Below are 15,635 nucleotides of genomic sequence, written 5' to 3'. Positions count from 1 at the left end.
ATTTTGTTATCTATGCTGATTTGTGAATAAATGGCCAAAAAGAGCCATTTTACATTTTAGCTAAGTGCTTTGTGTGCGTTATTGACTTTCAGCATGTAACGTTTCTCTTTTCATTGTGCATAGGGGCTATGAAAAAGATTACCGTGCACTAATGAGAAGCAAAACAGTTGGGGAAATGAAGAAAAGCTGCATCTGGCCAATCAGTGGACCCCACAAGCGGGTCCATGGTGAGGCTGGAGGCCACAGTGTAGGTTGCCCCAATTCTGGCTGCCATGTTAACAGACCTCAGAGATGTCATTGACAAAGGAGTTCATGATATGATGCCAATGACTTTGGAGGAGATGTCAGTGTCAGGGTACACCTGCTTCGTCACCTTGTAGATGTAGATAGCATAGCTCTCCTACCTGCTCCTCTTGTGCTTCTTCCCGTCCTTCTTGGGCGGCTTTGAGAGAGCTTTCTTGGAGCCCTTCTTGGGTGCTGGACGGCAGCGATGTTCACTCTGTGGACGAGTGGGAGAAATAAGTAAAGCCCTCCCCCAAACCGCTCTCTTTTATAGGGTGTGTGTGTTAATCTGCTGATGCTGCCGCTTCCTGCCTAACATTGGTCAGTATCGGTCAGCACATACAACCTGTAGGTGTGGCCCAGACCCCGCCTGCCTGCCTGACCACTGATTGGTGGACCGCAAACCTTTCCTCAACAATGGGTGTTCACACAGAGCGTAGGTCTCCTCCAATCAGAGCATTCTGCCTAGTCTTTATATGCCCTCTCTCCCCACGCTCTGGCATTATTTTCTCTTTGAATTCACAGAGAGTTCCCACTCGCACAGCATGTCTGGACGTGGAAAGCAAGGAGGCAAGGCCCATGCCAAGGCCGAGACTCGCTCCTCGCGGGCTGGCCTACAGTTCCCAGTTGGCTGCATGCACTGGCTACTGCGGAAGGGGACCTATGCTGAACGGGTTGGGGCCGGGGTCCCCATCTATCTGGCTGCTGTGCTCAAGTTTCTGACTGTTGAAATCAATGAGCTGGCCGGCAACACTGCCCGAGACAACAAGAAGACACGTATAATCCCCAGACACCTGCTGCTCCCTGTCTGTAATAATGAGGAGCGGAAGAAGCTGCTGGGCCAAGTCACCATCGCCCAGGGTGGAGTGCTGCCCAACATCCAGGCCATGCTGATGCCCAAAAAGACGGAGGGTCACAAGGCAGGAGGCAAAACCAGCAAGTAACTGCCCACTTTTGTAAAACAAAACAGTGACAAAAAAAACAAGGGCTCTTTTCAGAGCCACCAACAAACTCTGCCAAAGAGTTCAGTATCTTAATAAGTAGTGTAGTCTGCTAATACAAAGATGCCATTTTGTTTTTTCTTTTCAATCACCGGGCACATTCAGTCACTGGCCTGGCTTCCTTGCCTGAAATCTCAGCAACACTAATGACTGGTGAAAGAAAAAAAAGGCACTCTTTGCTTTCCCAAAGCATTCCGTTTGCTTCCACAGTCTCCTTCTATGTGGTGTTTGGAAAAAAGAGAACATTAGTGTAAGACCTTTACAAGACTTACATTCAGAACATATATATGCCTTGACAAATTAGATGTCTTTTTCACCAACTATGCTGACGACACTCAGCTGGTGGTGGAATTGAGCGGGGACTACAAACAGGATAGTGCAAGGGTGGAAGAAATCTACAAATCCATTGAAAACTGGATGAAAAACAACTGGCTATGTCTTAATGCAAATAAAACGGAGCTAATGGTCTTCGGTACACGCCATGCCAAAGCCAAACTAAACAGCTCATATCAATCCTTCCAAATAATAACATCCAAATCAAAGTGGTAGACAGAGTAAAAACATTAGGGATGTACATGGATTTGTCCATGAGTGCCAAAGCACATGTTCTCCAATTAAACAAGAACTGCGCTTACCACCTTCGTCTCCTCAAGTCAATACGTCCCTACCTAAGCGAAGAAAACTGTGCAACTATAGCCAGAGCAACCATTTTATCAAAGCTGGATTATGGCAAAGCCCTTATGTTGGGTGCAGATAAGGGTCATATAGCCAAATGCCAAATCATTCAAAATAATGCGGTAAGGAATATCAAAAGGAAGTCCAAAAAGGAACACATAATCGAAGACAGAAGGAATCTACACTGGTTAGCCGTTGAGGAAAGAATTGCATTTAAAGCTATGATGCTGACTCACAGATGAATCCATGGGACTGCCCCGTCTTACCTGAAAAACAAACAGTTCACGAACGTACAATGACGGACACTCAGGTCAGATTCAAAAGGTCAAATCGAAATTGCCAGATTCAAAAAGGCTAACGGACTTGGGAAAGCCTTTCATATTAAAGCATCTACGATGTGGAACAACCTGCCCATCTCTTTAAGACTAGAACAAAAATACACAAGCTTCCGAAAAAAACTCAAGACTCATCTGTTCAAATGATGAAACGGTCCTAAGAAACTGATTCCCTTAATGACTTAAGGGAATCTTGTCCTGTGATTTATATGTTTTGTCTTTTCGTGTATATCAGCGCCTTGATGCTTGCGAGCTGCTGGCGCTATATAAAAAAACAAATACATAAAATAAAGTATATGGTTTCCCCCTAGTGTGATTTCTCTGATGTATCAATAGTTTACTCTTTTACTTGGAAAGGCTGATCACATTTAGAACATGCATATGGTTTCTTCACAGTGTGATTTCTCTGATGTATCAATAGTTTACTCTTTTACTTGGAAAGGCTGATCACATTTAGAACATGCATATGGTTTCTTCACAGTGTGATTTCTCTGATGTATCAATAGTTTACTCTTTTACTTGGAAAGGCTGATCACATTTAGAACATGCATATGGTTTCTTCACAGTGTGATTTCTCTGATGTATCAATAGTTTACTCTTTTACTTGGAAAGGCTGATCACATTTAGAACATGCATATGGTTTCTTCACAGTGTGATTTCTCTGATGTATCAAAAGAGCACCCTTCACCTGCAATGTCTTATTACATTCATAACATGCAAATGGTTTTCTCCAGTGTGGTTTCTCTGATGCATTACAGTTGATCATTTCGTTTGAAAGCCTTATCACATTTAGAACATGCTTATGGTTTCATACCAGTGTGATTCCCTTCCTCCCACTCCCAGACCACTAAACAGATTCTGGAACCCCTGTTAACCTTCCCCCACTTTCCCCCTCCTCCTTGTAAATTGTTGTACATGTTGTTCTAATGACTTCTCTCATGTTTGTAAATATGCTTCTCTCACTCTTGTACCAGTTGTTATATTGTAAAGCGCTTTGGCTTAAAGCGCTATATAAATTAAATAAACATAAACATAAACATTCCTCTGATGTATCACAAGGTCATCTTTAATATGAAATCTTTCAATAATCTCTTGCCACCTTCTGGATGAATTCTTGTAACTTGTAATGTTCTCTCCCCTTTTCAAGTTGCTTTTTCATCACCTTTTCCTATACTTTGACCGAGGCTCGTATGACTTCCTGTTTCTTGTAAAAGAGGCTTCTTCAAATGGGATATTCCTTCTTGTGGCTTGAGTCTCATCCTCCCCTGAGGTTGTTTTACTTCCTTATCTGGCTTACTTGCATTAATTTCACATTCAATTTCATGGAATACTTTCTCTAGTTTGTTCCACTCTTTATCTATCAATCTCTAGATCCTTTCCCCTCTTCCCAGAGAAATTGGGCCCAGGTCTTCTTGAGTCTTCTTGAGTCTCCCCCTCTCCTGTAGTAGTTCTACTCAATCAGCAGCCCACTCCTTAGGGCATGACCAGTATTGTTGTTAGAGTTACATACTAATTAGTTTAATTCTGGACAATTGTGGTCTTTGTATTACAAGATGTATGCTCTTTATTCTTTATAATTATTGTACATTTGTGGTTTGATTATATGACTGAACTGTATTGCATTTGTACTTTGTAATCACCTGATAGGTGACAGTCACAGGACACTTTATTTGGCACTAGCCAACTTTTGTGATGGTTTTTATTAGAATGTTTTTAATGTGTCCTTTATATGTATTAATATATAATGTATTTGTTTTAACATAAGCTGTTGGTTTTCACAGTGTTTGGTTGAATACTCCATGCACATCATGTTCACTTAGGCGTGGTGGATTCAAATGAGTGGTCAATTCCTGATACCCTAGTAACTGATATTACCAAACCTCTAGAGACAGGGAGCTCTTTTTTCTGTAGTGTTTGTATTTAAGTCAGGTTCGCTCCCCCATCTCTACTTTATTTATTATCCCCCCTGTTTACTACTTGATAACATTTCCTTATCTTGCCCAATTGCATTCAGTTCTCCTTCAGATTCATGGAATACTTTCTCTGCTTTGTTCCACATTGCATCTCTTAATCTCTTGGGTCCTTTCCCCTCTTACCAGGGTAATTGGGCCCAAATCTTAATTTAATTAATCAGCATTAATGCCGTCTCCTTGAGGCTTATTCCTTGCCCTTTTTGTCACCGTAGCACAGTTCCTGTCAAGACCACACCAGAAGAGAGTACCGACACTTTCTCCTGAACCACAGAAGCCGATTGGACGGGCACATGAATGTCAAAAACACAGGGAGCCATGTGGCAGCCAATGGGGGGAAGAGGGATAAGTATAGATTGTGGATAGGGTGGTGAAGTTAGGAAAACTGGGAAGATCGTAAGGGGAAAAGCTAGGTTGGATAGGTACGGGGGAAAATAGGGATAAAACATATATGCCAATACAAATCAACCTGACACTGTCCTAAAGCCTCCTCTTAACTAAACCTGACCATACTCCTGAACCTCCTGTATCTAGCAACACCTAGTAATATTCCAGGATCTATTTCCAACTCTTCATAACATAACATTTAGCTCGCCCAGCATGAGACAAGAAGCAACAATGAACATGAAGCGCAATGGGTAGCAAGCATGATGGAACAAGCAGGAAATCTTTTCCCAAAATGATCATACAAACACATGGCCACACAGGCAGGGCAAGCATGCATGAATAGACATTAAGCAACTTGACAAAAGTGAACATAAAGCATAGCAGGGTAGCTTGTGGACTTGGTGTGTGTTTTACTCAGTGCACACTCCTATCTAACTAAAGTTCGTAGTCTGCCTCACACCGAAATCCTATCCGGTGTAACTGATGTGTGTTTTGAATGCACACACATCTCATGAACCTAAACACAAGAAATAGGCTTTCTTCCACACCCTGATTGTACTTCTAGCCCTTTCTCCCAACTCAAATGCATGTATCCATATGAACAAGCGTCTGACCCGTATTCAGCGTGTGCGATTTGCGAACCGCTGAAACGGGTACTGAACACTCCACACAATATGCCGGTAAAACATGAAAACACAAGATGAAGCATTTAGCTTTGGTCCGGGGAGCCCCACAGGACTTCCCAGATGAGAAGATCCACTGCCGTAGAAACTGAACCACCTGCAGTCACCGTCAAGTCGCCCAGGCCGTCTGCCCAGTCCTCCGGCATTGCATTATTCATCCAACATTCCTCCCGTACTGCAACAAAATAATCTGCACCTGGCACATGCGGCCGTTATGTCTTTATGCAGCTTGTAATTACCTTCACCTGGCACCACACGTGAAAAGCAATTACTACAGGATTTCCCTAGTGCTGCTGGGAAATGTAGTCTTAGCACAGTTTTCAGTGTCTAAAATGATATGCACGTCCTCGCTTGCCCCAGCCCTTAGCCCTGACAGTTCCACTTAATGAATGTATGTTTAATAACTCATCAATTCCACTTGGACAAGTTTCTCCCACTTTAAAACGATGTCCCAGCGGCCTCCGGGTACTCATGTTCTCCTTGTTACCTCTGGGTCTTCAGGGGAATGCTCTTATGCTTGGCACCTGCTCAGGTTGGTTTCTTCCGTTTGGCTTCTGGTCCTTCTTGATGTTACTGGTGAGCCGTCCTCAGTTTTCACCCTCATTGTGACGGCGTATGGCTATGGGTCGCAGGGCATATCTATGGTTTCCGGCTTGTTCGATGGCTGTACGGCCCACCACAAAGCTGTCGTGGTTAGGCCATCACTGGGATTAGCATTACCCTCTGCTCTGCTTCTCTTGGCCAGTAATCATCAGGCCTCCAGTGTTTCCCTCTGGTATCCGGAGCTTTCTCAGAGTTGCGAGCTCCACAGCTCTCCTCGACTCCTCCTTCTTCAGGTGTTACGTTGTCAGGGGGCTTTTACTGCTTACACTCGTCTCTCTCTTTCTGTGCTTTGCCTCTTCTCAGTGCGCTCTCTCCTCTCAGTCTCCTTGTCTCGGTTATTTGCATGTCTGTCTCCTTGTCTCAGTTATTTGTATGTCTTTTCCTAAAGAGACAGATCCTTTCCCTTGTTCATCAAGGTACATTTTAGTTTTGCCTTCAGCCAAGTCTCTGGGTGCTATAATGTTCTTCAGATCAGGTATTCTCACATATTCCACTAGGCTGGAGGGTCTAGTGTGTTCCTCACAGGAACGTGAGTCCTTGTCCCCGAAGGGGAAGTCTCTCCAGTGCGGTCCCACTTGCTCAGACCACTAGGTAGGGTCTTGCGGAGCATGCTCACCTCCCTAGCCTCAAAGGGGGAAGCTCCCTCTTGGGAAGAAGGGACAAATACCCTTGATTTGTCACATACCCTTCCCCTTATGGTTGTGGCTTCCCCATCTCCTTATTGAATGGATGGCTTTATTCTGATTGTATCGGTTTGAAGTTTCTTCTTCACAGGGTCTGGAGTCCTAGCCTCTCCCAAAAACTTCAAGGAGGTTTCCCAAGATTTTAAAGAAGAATATTGGGTTTTCCTATCTTGGATCAAAGGAGGGATTAATAGTTCTGTAAAGTTTGGGAAATCCATGCCCATGATTACCTCTTCAGGGAGACCAGGTACTATGGCAGTCTTCATGGATCCCTGTTGGTTGATCCCTGATCCTCAAAGCATTTTGTTAGGTTTTAGGGTAGGTCTCAACATCCCCATGTATGTAGGTTGTATGTAGGTTATTCTGACCGCTTGACTACCCTGGGTGTCTTCGGGGCAGATGAGGTCGGGCCTGACCATGGTTAGGCAACTACCTGAATCTATGACAGCCTTAGCCCATAAACCATATATTTGGACCTTCATGTGAATCTGAACAGGTTGAGCAGTACAGGAATATATTCCTGTCCTAACATGATCGTCCTCTGGCTCCTCACTTTCTTTATCCCAGTTTTCTGCTGCTAGCCAGCCTACCTCTATAGGTTCTTCTTTCATGTTTTTTATGACAGAACCTGGCTATATGTCCCTTTTCTCAACATGAAAAACAAAGGAGGGGAAGAAGAGAAGGGGGATGTCACTCTTCCTATTTCTCCTTTAGGAGTAAGTCTGGCTTTGGTTATGTTCAGAGAAGGGTTTCTTTTAGGGGTTTCCTCCTTCCCCAGGTATTCTCAAGGAGTTTTCTCGTTCCTCTGAACTTTCTCTGTTGATACGCATTTGGGATATGCTCTTACCTCCGTCTTCAACTCTACAATTTTTCCAAGATGTTTAAAATATCTGACCGCTTCCGAGTGGGCATGGGCAGCCTGAATGGCCGTCTCAAGCGAGTGCTGACGTTGTTGCAAAATACCTCTATGTAGTGATGGGGGAAGGTTGATAATAAATTGTTCCAAAGCCAGGGTCTCTTAAGACGTCTGGCAGGGTTTTCCTCCCTAACCACTGAGGAAGTGTTTTCTGTACCCAGCCTGCTAGTTCCAAGGAACTTCCTTCAGGTAGTATATGAATGTCCCAAAATTGTAATCTATAAAAAGCATCTGTCCCTGCCAGTTCTAAAAAAGCCCTTTTTATCTCAGAAAAAGGGGTATTTCCTGAAGGATTCACATTTTGATATGAGGCCTGCAAGTCGCTTTTTAGAAAGGGGGCCAGATAGAAGGCCATTAACCCATCATCCCAACTGGGTGGTTATCCATTTGAAGTTTTAAAAAAATGCACCCAAATCCTCCCCTCCCTGGTAAGGTTGGAGTACCCCATGCGGTACCATCCAGTGAGAGGATCTCGTTCATACTTGGTGAAGCTTTTCTTGGAGTCACTGATCCACTTGGATCTGATGTTCTACTAGACATTCAAGAATGGACTTGAGGGTAGTCATTTCGATGTGGGGGTTGACAGAGGAGGAGAAAGCCGCGGAATAACTACTTCCTGCAAATCATCAGAATGTTCAACAAGTTGAGAGGTATCCTCTAAGATTTCCACCCGGTCTGAGTCGTCGGGCAGTTTGGACTTTAGGGCTGTAAGTGGCACATGTTCAACACAGTGTGAGGCTTTTTTCTTAAATAAGGCTTTATACTTAATAGGCCGATCAGTGGGAGTTTCCCGACGGGTGTTGCCATATACTTAAGGGATTGTGGGCTTTGACTCTATCTCAGGTCTTTAGAGTTCCACTTCTGACACCTTTGGACTAGGGATGTGAGCCCCCTTCGCAAGACCCTCCCTAGAGGTCTGGGCAAGTGGGACCTCATTGGGAAAGATTCCGCTTAGGGGACAAGAACTCCCGTTCCTGTGAGGAATTCTGTAGACAATCCACCATGTTAGCATATATGGGACTATCATATATGAAGAACGTCAAGAGGCAGGCTAGAGTGCAAAGTGTGGCAGGAATAGTTGGGAGACTGTACGGGGGCCAAACACATGGGAGATGTAACATCTGCCCCACTTGCAGGTTCACAGGAAATAAACTGGCTGCCCAATCCAACAGGACACAACATATCCACAAAAAGAGCCAAGTTCTTCGAAAAGTACAATACCCCTCTAGCTCAGCACCAGGTTTGCAGAGACAACGCAGCCTACAAACTCCCCAGGCAAAGCCAAGGCCAACGCCCAGTTCTTTGCGCTTGTTGGTGCTTGTGATTTCTCCCACACGGACGCACCACGGCTCGCTCTTCAGCAGGCAAACTCATCGCAGGGCTGCTTCTCTGCTTGTAGCAGCTCCTCCAGGCCCGCTTCACAGCGGATAAGTACCGGCTCATAACACATAGTGCCTTAATGTTGAAACTAAACCCTAACTGCATTAGGCCAATGATCGGGCACGGGGGTCACTGATCTGCATGCTGTTGCGTCAGATGACGCATAAACTGTTAACTAGTTACAAAGTAGATAACTGATTGTTTCGCGTCTCTGCCTGTAGCAGCTCCTCCAGGCCCCGCTTAAAAGCAGATAATTACCGGCTCATAACGCATAGCGCGTTAATGTTGAAACAAAACCCTAACTGCATGAGGCCAAGGATCGGGCACCGGGAGGAGTGCGGGGGGTCACTAATCCGCAGGACGCATAAACTGCTCACTAGTAACAAAGTAGATAACTAATTGTTTCCAGAATGGTTAACTATGTGTTTGCCTGCCGTGGCCGCTTTGCCCGACAGCTCTAACCCTGCCGGGCACAGCGGTCACGGTAGGCAAACCCTTTACAGAAGCACTGGCACTCTTAGCAACAGACTTACAATTTACCGGCACCTGACTTCCCGGGCCGATGGACTCGTAATGAGCCAGTGGCACCGGGAAGTCAGGCACTGGTAAATTATTACGGCTCCAGCAGTAACCCGCCAGTAGCACCAGCAGGGTTACCTCTAGACCCATAATGAGGCCCAGTATGTGAGTGTTTGGGCACATACTAACTGCCTCTCTTTGGCAGATGACAGGCGCTACTGCTAGGATGCTTGTCCAACGGCTTCTGAGACCGCTGGAACAGCTGCCGCAGACATTGGCATGAACGCTACAAACCCACAGAGGAAGCTAAGTGCTCTAAATCTTGTTTATGGCAATGGCAATGTTCTTGATATCATTTATGCATGATACCAATGTTATGGTAATGTTCTTGATACCACTGTATGGCGCAGTAAGGGTTACTGTGTTAATGTATGTGTAGCACATCGCTCGAAGGGGCAATGAGGGGGGAAGCAAGCAAAGATATTACCTAGAGTGTAGAATTTGGTGAATATCGGTTGGTAATCGAGGGCAGAATTCTGGATGCAACAACTCAGTGAGAGATGATGACTGAGTGACAGATTGCCTATCCAGAAAGCGGGTATGTGAGAGTGCAACCAGCACTCAGCCAAGGCATGCAGGCCAGCCTGCAAGAATACCTAAAGACCCAAGGAGCCTGTTTACCCCTTGAATCTCCCTACCTCTCCATCACTACTCCCTTCCCGTTTTCCGGTGATCTTGTTTCCTTCTACCCATACAATCCATGGGGGTTGCGGTTCCCTACATTACTGCTGGTGCCGGTGCCAAGACCCTGAAGGGGAGGCAGGAGATTTGTGCTGCCGCTGCGTTGAAACATCCACAACCTGGCAATTATAAGAAACAATTGTGAATGTAGGCCGCTCTTCATTGAGTACTCAGACGTTTGCAATTAAACAATGGAGGTATCTAAGGAACATGCTAGTATATACTTATCAGCACAAAAAGGAAGAGATGCAACTAACTCTGTGGTCCACATCGAAGCCTAAAGGCCACGATCCGTGTGGCCAATGTTCAGTATGCAAAATAACCAAGAAGACAGCATCCATAGATATAGGTTGGCACACACCATGGGAACAAAGATATCACATGAACTGCAACACTTCAAATGTGGTATATTTAATTATTTGCCCATGTGGTTTAAAATATGTGGGAAGGACTAATTGTCCCACACAAACCTGTATTACTGAACTCAAATCATGTATTAGATCACACAAAATGACATCACCCTTGCCGGATCACTTTTTTGCACTGAAACATCCTCTTGAATCCTTGAGGTGAACTGTACTTGAGAAAGTAAAAAAAACACCATGGGTGGGGTCTGAATACAATGCTTCTGAGAAGGGTACAGCAATGGATTTTCTGCCTGGGCACGGAGACATATGGCCTTAATGACTCTATCATCTGGCAGCCTCTGGCCATGACTTTATTTATTTATTTATTTATTTATTTATAGGGTGCCGCAGCCCATGGGCATCAGGGCGCTAACAAGGAGACGCAGGACAACATAGGAGGACAGGACATGTGGGACATATCGGTCAGTTAGTGGGACAGAGCTGTGTCAGGGTGGTTAATTAAACAGTGCCGTCTTCAGGTTTTTTCTGAATATCAGGTAGTTGGGCTCAAGTCGGTGATCAAGTGGAAATCTGTTCCATTAATCGTGGCTAGGCTGGGGAAACCTCGGCCTAAGCCATTGGTTTTATTTGCCTGTCCGGTTTTGATCAACCCTTTGTTTCCTGATCTTAATGTCCGGAACCATAGAGACAATGGTGGACAAGAGACATGGACTTGAAAGAGATTTGGTCCTCGATGGAGAGCCAGTGGAGAGCTTTTCTTTCTTCAGTGATGTGGTCTCTCTCTTAGATTTGCCGGTGATTGTTCTTATAGCATTATTTTGGATGACTTGGCATTGCTTAACAGGGACGTCATTTCACCAAAATGCCAGGGGTAGCGGAAGTGACATCACACGACCTTTGACCTCTAATGACATCACATAAAGTGATGTCATTTGACCTCCCACCCCTAGCCCGAAGTGACATCACTGGAAGCGATGGAACACAGCCTTTCAACCCTTGACAAAACAGGAAGTGACATCACATATTGTTCCTAAGTACACTACAGAAAATCACTGCTTAAATACACTTGTGGAACCCCCTGTTTTTTTTAAGAGGCCTGAAAAAGAAAGTCAGCCACTCCAAAAATAAAGAGCCACATGACACTGGCCACAGCCCAGGAGCTTACATTTAAAAAAAAAAATATTAACAATTTTTAAAAAAAAGAAACCTTTTTTTCTAGGGGTAGCAAGGGGGACCACAGGGGTGGCAAGGGAGACCTCAGGGGTCTCAACTGCGACCCCTGGCGACCCCCAAAATGACGTCCTGTTGCTTAAGGCATTTTTTGGTGGCACCTAGCATAAGGGAATTTCCATAATCTAGTCTGGATAATATGATGGCTCTAGCAATATTGGAGCTATTTTGTTGACTCAGGTGGGGATTTATTGTTTTAACAGTCTTTGATGGTATTGACATGTCCTTTTAAGACATGCCACCTGTGCTTCTGCTACCAGGGAGTCTTCACTTTTTCTGAGACCCTCACTGGTGAGTCTTTAATGTTAAAGGTTGCTTAAGCTGGATTTAGTTTTACTCTTGCTTGAGGGAATCCGAAAACCATGAGTTCGGATTTCCCACCATTGAGGCATATCCAGTTGTATTTCATCCAGGCCTCAATGGAGATATAGGGCCTCATTACACAGATGGCGTTAGGGATTTACCGGTACCGGTAAAATACCGGTACCGGTAAATCCCTACCGCCTTACTACGAGGTCCCTTGGCGGGTTGGGGGATTTAACGCCTGCTTTTTGCAGGCGTTAAAATCCAACCTGCTAAGGGACCTCGGAGCTAATTACGGCACCGCAAAATTGCGGTGCCGTAATTAGCGCCCTCCCCATTCCCATAGAGCCCTATGGGGCAGAAATGGGAATGGGGAAGGGCAATGGCGGAAGGGGGATTTACCGCCCCTCCAACCTTGGAATGGGGCGGTAAATCCCCTTTCCGCCAAGGGGTGCCGGTATTTTACCGGCATGAGCCATGGCGCTAATAGCGCCATGGCTCACTGCCTTCCGTGTAATGAGGCCCATAGACTGAATTGAGCATATCGCTGTCCGTGGTGTGGCAGGCAGTTAGTTCTAATACCAATTGCGTATCATCTGCGAAGTTCGTGAAAAATATGCCCAAATTGATCAGAAGGGTGCAGAGACAGCGCATATAGATTTTAAATAGCAGCATTGAAAAACTGGCTCCTTGAGGGACTCCACAGTCTACCTGTTGAGAGGCCGATGTGTGGTCGCCCCATTGGATCCTGGAGGTCCTATTTCCCAGGAAAGAAGCTATCCATTCAATGGCATCCGGTGAACAGTTGCCTGACTTCTCTAGGGCCTCTCGGAGCTTCTGGTAATCTAGCAGATCAAAAGCTGCCAAGAGGTCAAGCAGGATTAGTAATCCTGATTTGCCCTCATCCATTATACCCAGCATTTTGGTCTGAAGGTCCAGTAGGGCTGATTCTGTGCCATGGGCTTCTCTGAAACCTTATTGTTGGGTATGTACTAGATTATTCTGGTCGATATATTTTTGCAGCTGGCCTGTTGTAACCTTATCTAGAATTTTAAGGAGAAATTTGCAATTCATGATGGGTCGAAGATTGACTGGGTCACGTTGGTCTAAGCCAGGTTTTTTTTACAATTGGTGTCACTGTTAGTGTTTTGTTGGATGTGGGTACCTTGCGGCCTCTAAAAGAAGAGTTAACCGTTCTGCACAGAAATGGGGCAAAAAGATTGGTGTTGTCAAGAATCATTTTGGGAGGAATAATGTTTTCAGTATAGGAGGTGCACTTAGTGGATGCAAGGACTTTAGTTATTTCTTTCACTGTGGTTTGGATGAATTGGAATTTGATCAATTCTGAATTGATAGTCTTAGTTTTGTGGTTGGGTTGAATTAAGGATTGGTTCGATGTGGTACATGTTTGGATTTTCTCCCAGGCATTCATGACTTTGTTGTGAAACGCTGTTTGTACTATTTCACAGTCTTCTTGTGATGGCTGACATGGAGGAGACAGGGTAGCAGGTTTGTCAACTGATTTGAGGATTTGGAAAAGTTTGCCTGTTGAGTTGGCTGCTGAGTTGATTTGTTCATTTTAATAGCTTTCTTTTGCTAACGTCAGTTTTTCTCTGTATGCCTGATCTAGCTTTTTCCAATTATCTTTGTTACTATCCGAGGGGTCTTTAGACCATTTCCTTTCTGCTTTTCTCTTCGCTTTTTTCAGGCTATTGGTTTCAGTATTAAACCAATGCTGATGGTTTTTGTTGGGCCTTACTAGTTTTTGTTTGAGGGGGGCATATTGATTGAGAATTTTTGTGAAAGGGTCATTGTAGGTGGCTATTAGTTTATCACATGAATCCTCTTCCTTTGTGGAATTTGGTATGTGAGTGATACCTTGTTCAAGGTGGACTGGTGTAATCGTTTTAAAGTTTCTGCTTAGGCTGGTGGTTGGGGTGTTATTCAATTTTTGAATATTTTCTTTATGGGTGAAATTCAGATCGATTTTATGGTGGTCGGACCATATACAGGGATATGTCTCGAGTTTAGTATTGATATTGTAAGAAATGATCCAATCGAGTTGGTTTCCACTAATACAGGTGGGCTTGGAGTTCAGAACATGATAGTCGATAGTAATTAGCTCCTTTTCAAGAGAGATTGCGTCTTTATCTTGGGGATTTCCTTTCCACCTATTGAGGTCTCCCAGTAACAGTGTGCCTGTGTTGGGTCCCTTTAGGGTGATAGTATGTGGATTAGCTCATCATTAAAATCTGACATTGAGGATTTGGTCTGTAGAGAACTATGAGGTTAATACTGTTATTTTTCGAGGTTGCTATTTTCAACATAATTATCTCACAGCCATTACAATGTATGGGTGAGGGTAAAAGGTTCAGGTTCTGATTGGCTATAATAGCCACTCCCCCTCCTCTTCCAACTTCCCTATTTTTGTAAATTAATGTTATATCCTTTTGGGACTGCAACATCAATTGTGGGTCCTGCCAGCTCTTGTAGCCAGGTTTCCGTAATGCAAAGTATATCAAGTTTATCGTGGATGATGTAATCATGAATATCTTGTGCATTGTTGTTCATAGACCTTGTGTTTAGGAGTCCTATTTTGATGTCTTGGGGTTGTGCTGCGATAGGTGCAGGTGTAATTTATGATGGTGGGTGGGCCAGATTGGTAGTTGTTGTAGTAGGCCGTCGGTTGGGGAGGGTGAATGGAATAGCACAAAGGGTTTCACTGGGTAGGGGGGATTTGGGAGTGTGACCTGTGTCATAGGCGTGCAACGTGAAACCTGCATCTTATGTGTGCACAGAATCATATTTGGCTTCGATATATTTTCTTACCAGTGCTATTTGATGCAGCTGCTTTGCTTGGGCCAGAAGTTTGCATGTTTCCAGATATCCCATACCTGGTTACCTGCAGAGTCAGGGTCGGAGTCCTGGTGGTTACTGAGAACAGAGTTCTGCGCCAAACACTGTTATCCAGCGTGGACCGATGAAGACCGGCTTGCCCATAAGGATATGGGGAGCCTAAGAAATGGACATTACATCTACAGTAGCTCTATCGGAATGATATACAACCCTAAACCATGACGATATTTTGACAAATGGATCTTTATTTTAGATTTGCCAGAAATAGGGCCTCATCACGAGTTTGGAGGTAGCCATGGTGCTAATTGCTCCATGGCTGCCTCCAAACCCGTGTCCGGGTAGTCGGAATGGGGATTTACCGGGTCATGCCAACCTTGGAGAACCCACTAATTCCCCATTCTGGAAACCATTCCCCATTCCCATTCGAGCCCCCATAGGGCTAAATGGGAATGGGGAAGGAACTAATAGCAGGCCCGCAAATAGCGGGCCCGTTATTAGCTCCATGGTAGCCTTAGCAGCTCCCTAAGGGACCTCAGAATGCGGCGGTAGGGGGTTAACGGCACCGGCATCCTTACCGGTGCCTTAACCCCCTACCGCCGTACTCGTAATGAGGCCCATAGTGTTGAATTGGTACTAACATTATACACACTTAGTTTTCATAAGCTGCTCCTGACGCCCGCTGTCTTAATAGGCAAGCACTTGA

The 15,635-nt window shown here is 44.8% G+C and overlaps 1 protein-coding gene across 1 annotated transcript; it reads left to right on the top strand.

Annotated features, from left to right (window-relative positions):
- Positions 1 to 827: 827 nt before the first annotated feature.
- LOC138510809 (histone H2A type 2-C-like) lies at positions 828 to 1,226 on the top strand. Its single transcript, XM_069626506.1, has one exon. The coding sequence runs from the start codon at positions 828 to 830 to the stop codon at positions 1,224 to 1,226; it is 399 nt and encodes a 132-aa protein (XP_069482607.1).
- The last annotated feature ends 14,409 nt before the right edge of the window (positions 1,227 to 15,635 follow it).

The sequence above is a fragment of the Ambystoma mexicanum genome, chromosome 6p (genome assembly GCF_040938575.1).
Source record: "Ambystoma mexicanum isolate Mex_15411 chromosome 6p, UKY_AmexF1_1, whole genome shotgun sequence".
Taxonomy (NCBI): domain Eukaryota; kingdom Metazoa; phylum Chordata; class Amphibia; order Caudata; family Ambystomatidae; genus Ambystoma; species Ambystoma mexicanum.
Note: the sequence above shows the minus strand (reverse complement) of the source record. Positions and strands in the feature narration are given on the sequence as shown.

What these genes read in the sequence shown, in the direction of transcription:
- LOC138510809 (XM_069626506.1), top strand. Translation starts at nt 828, where the DNA reads ATGTCTGGACGTGGAAAGCAAGGAGGCAAGGCCCATGCCAAGGCCGAG.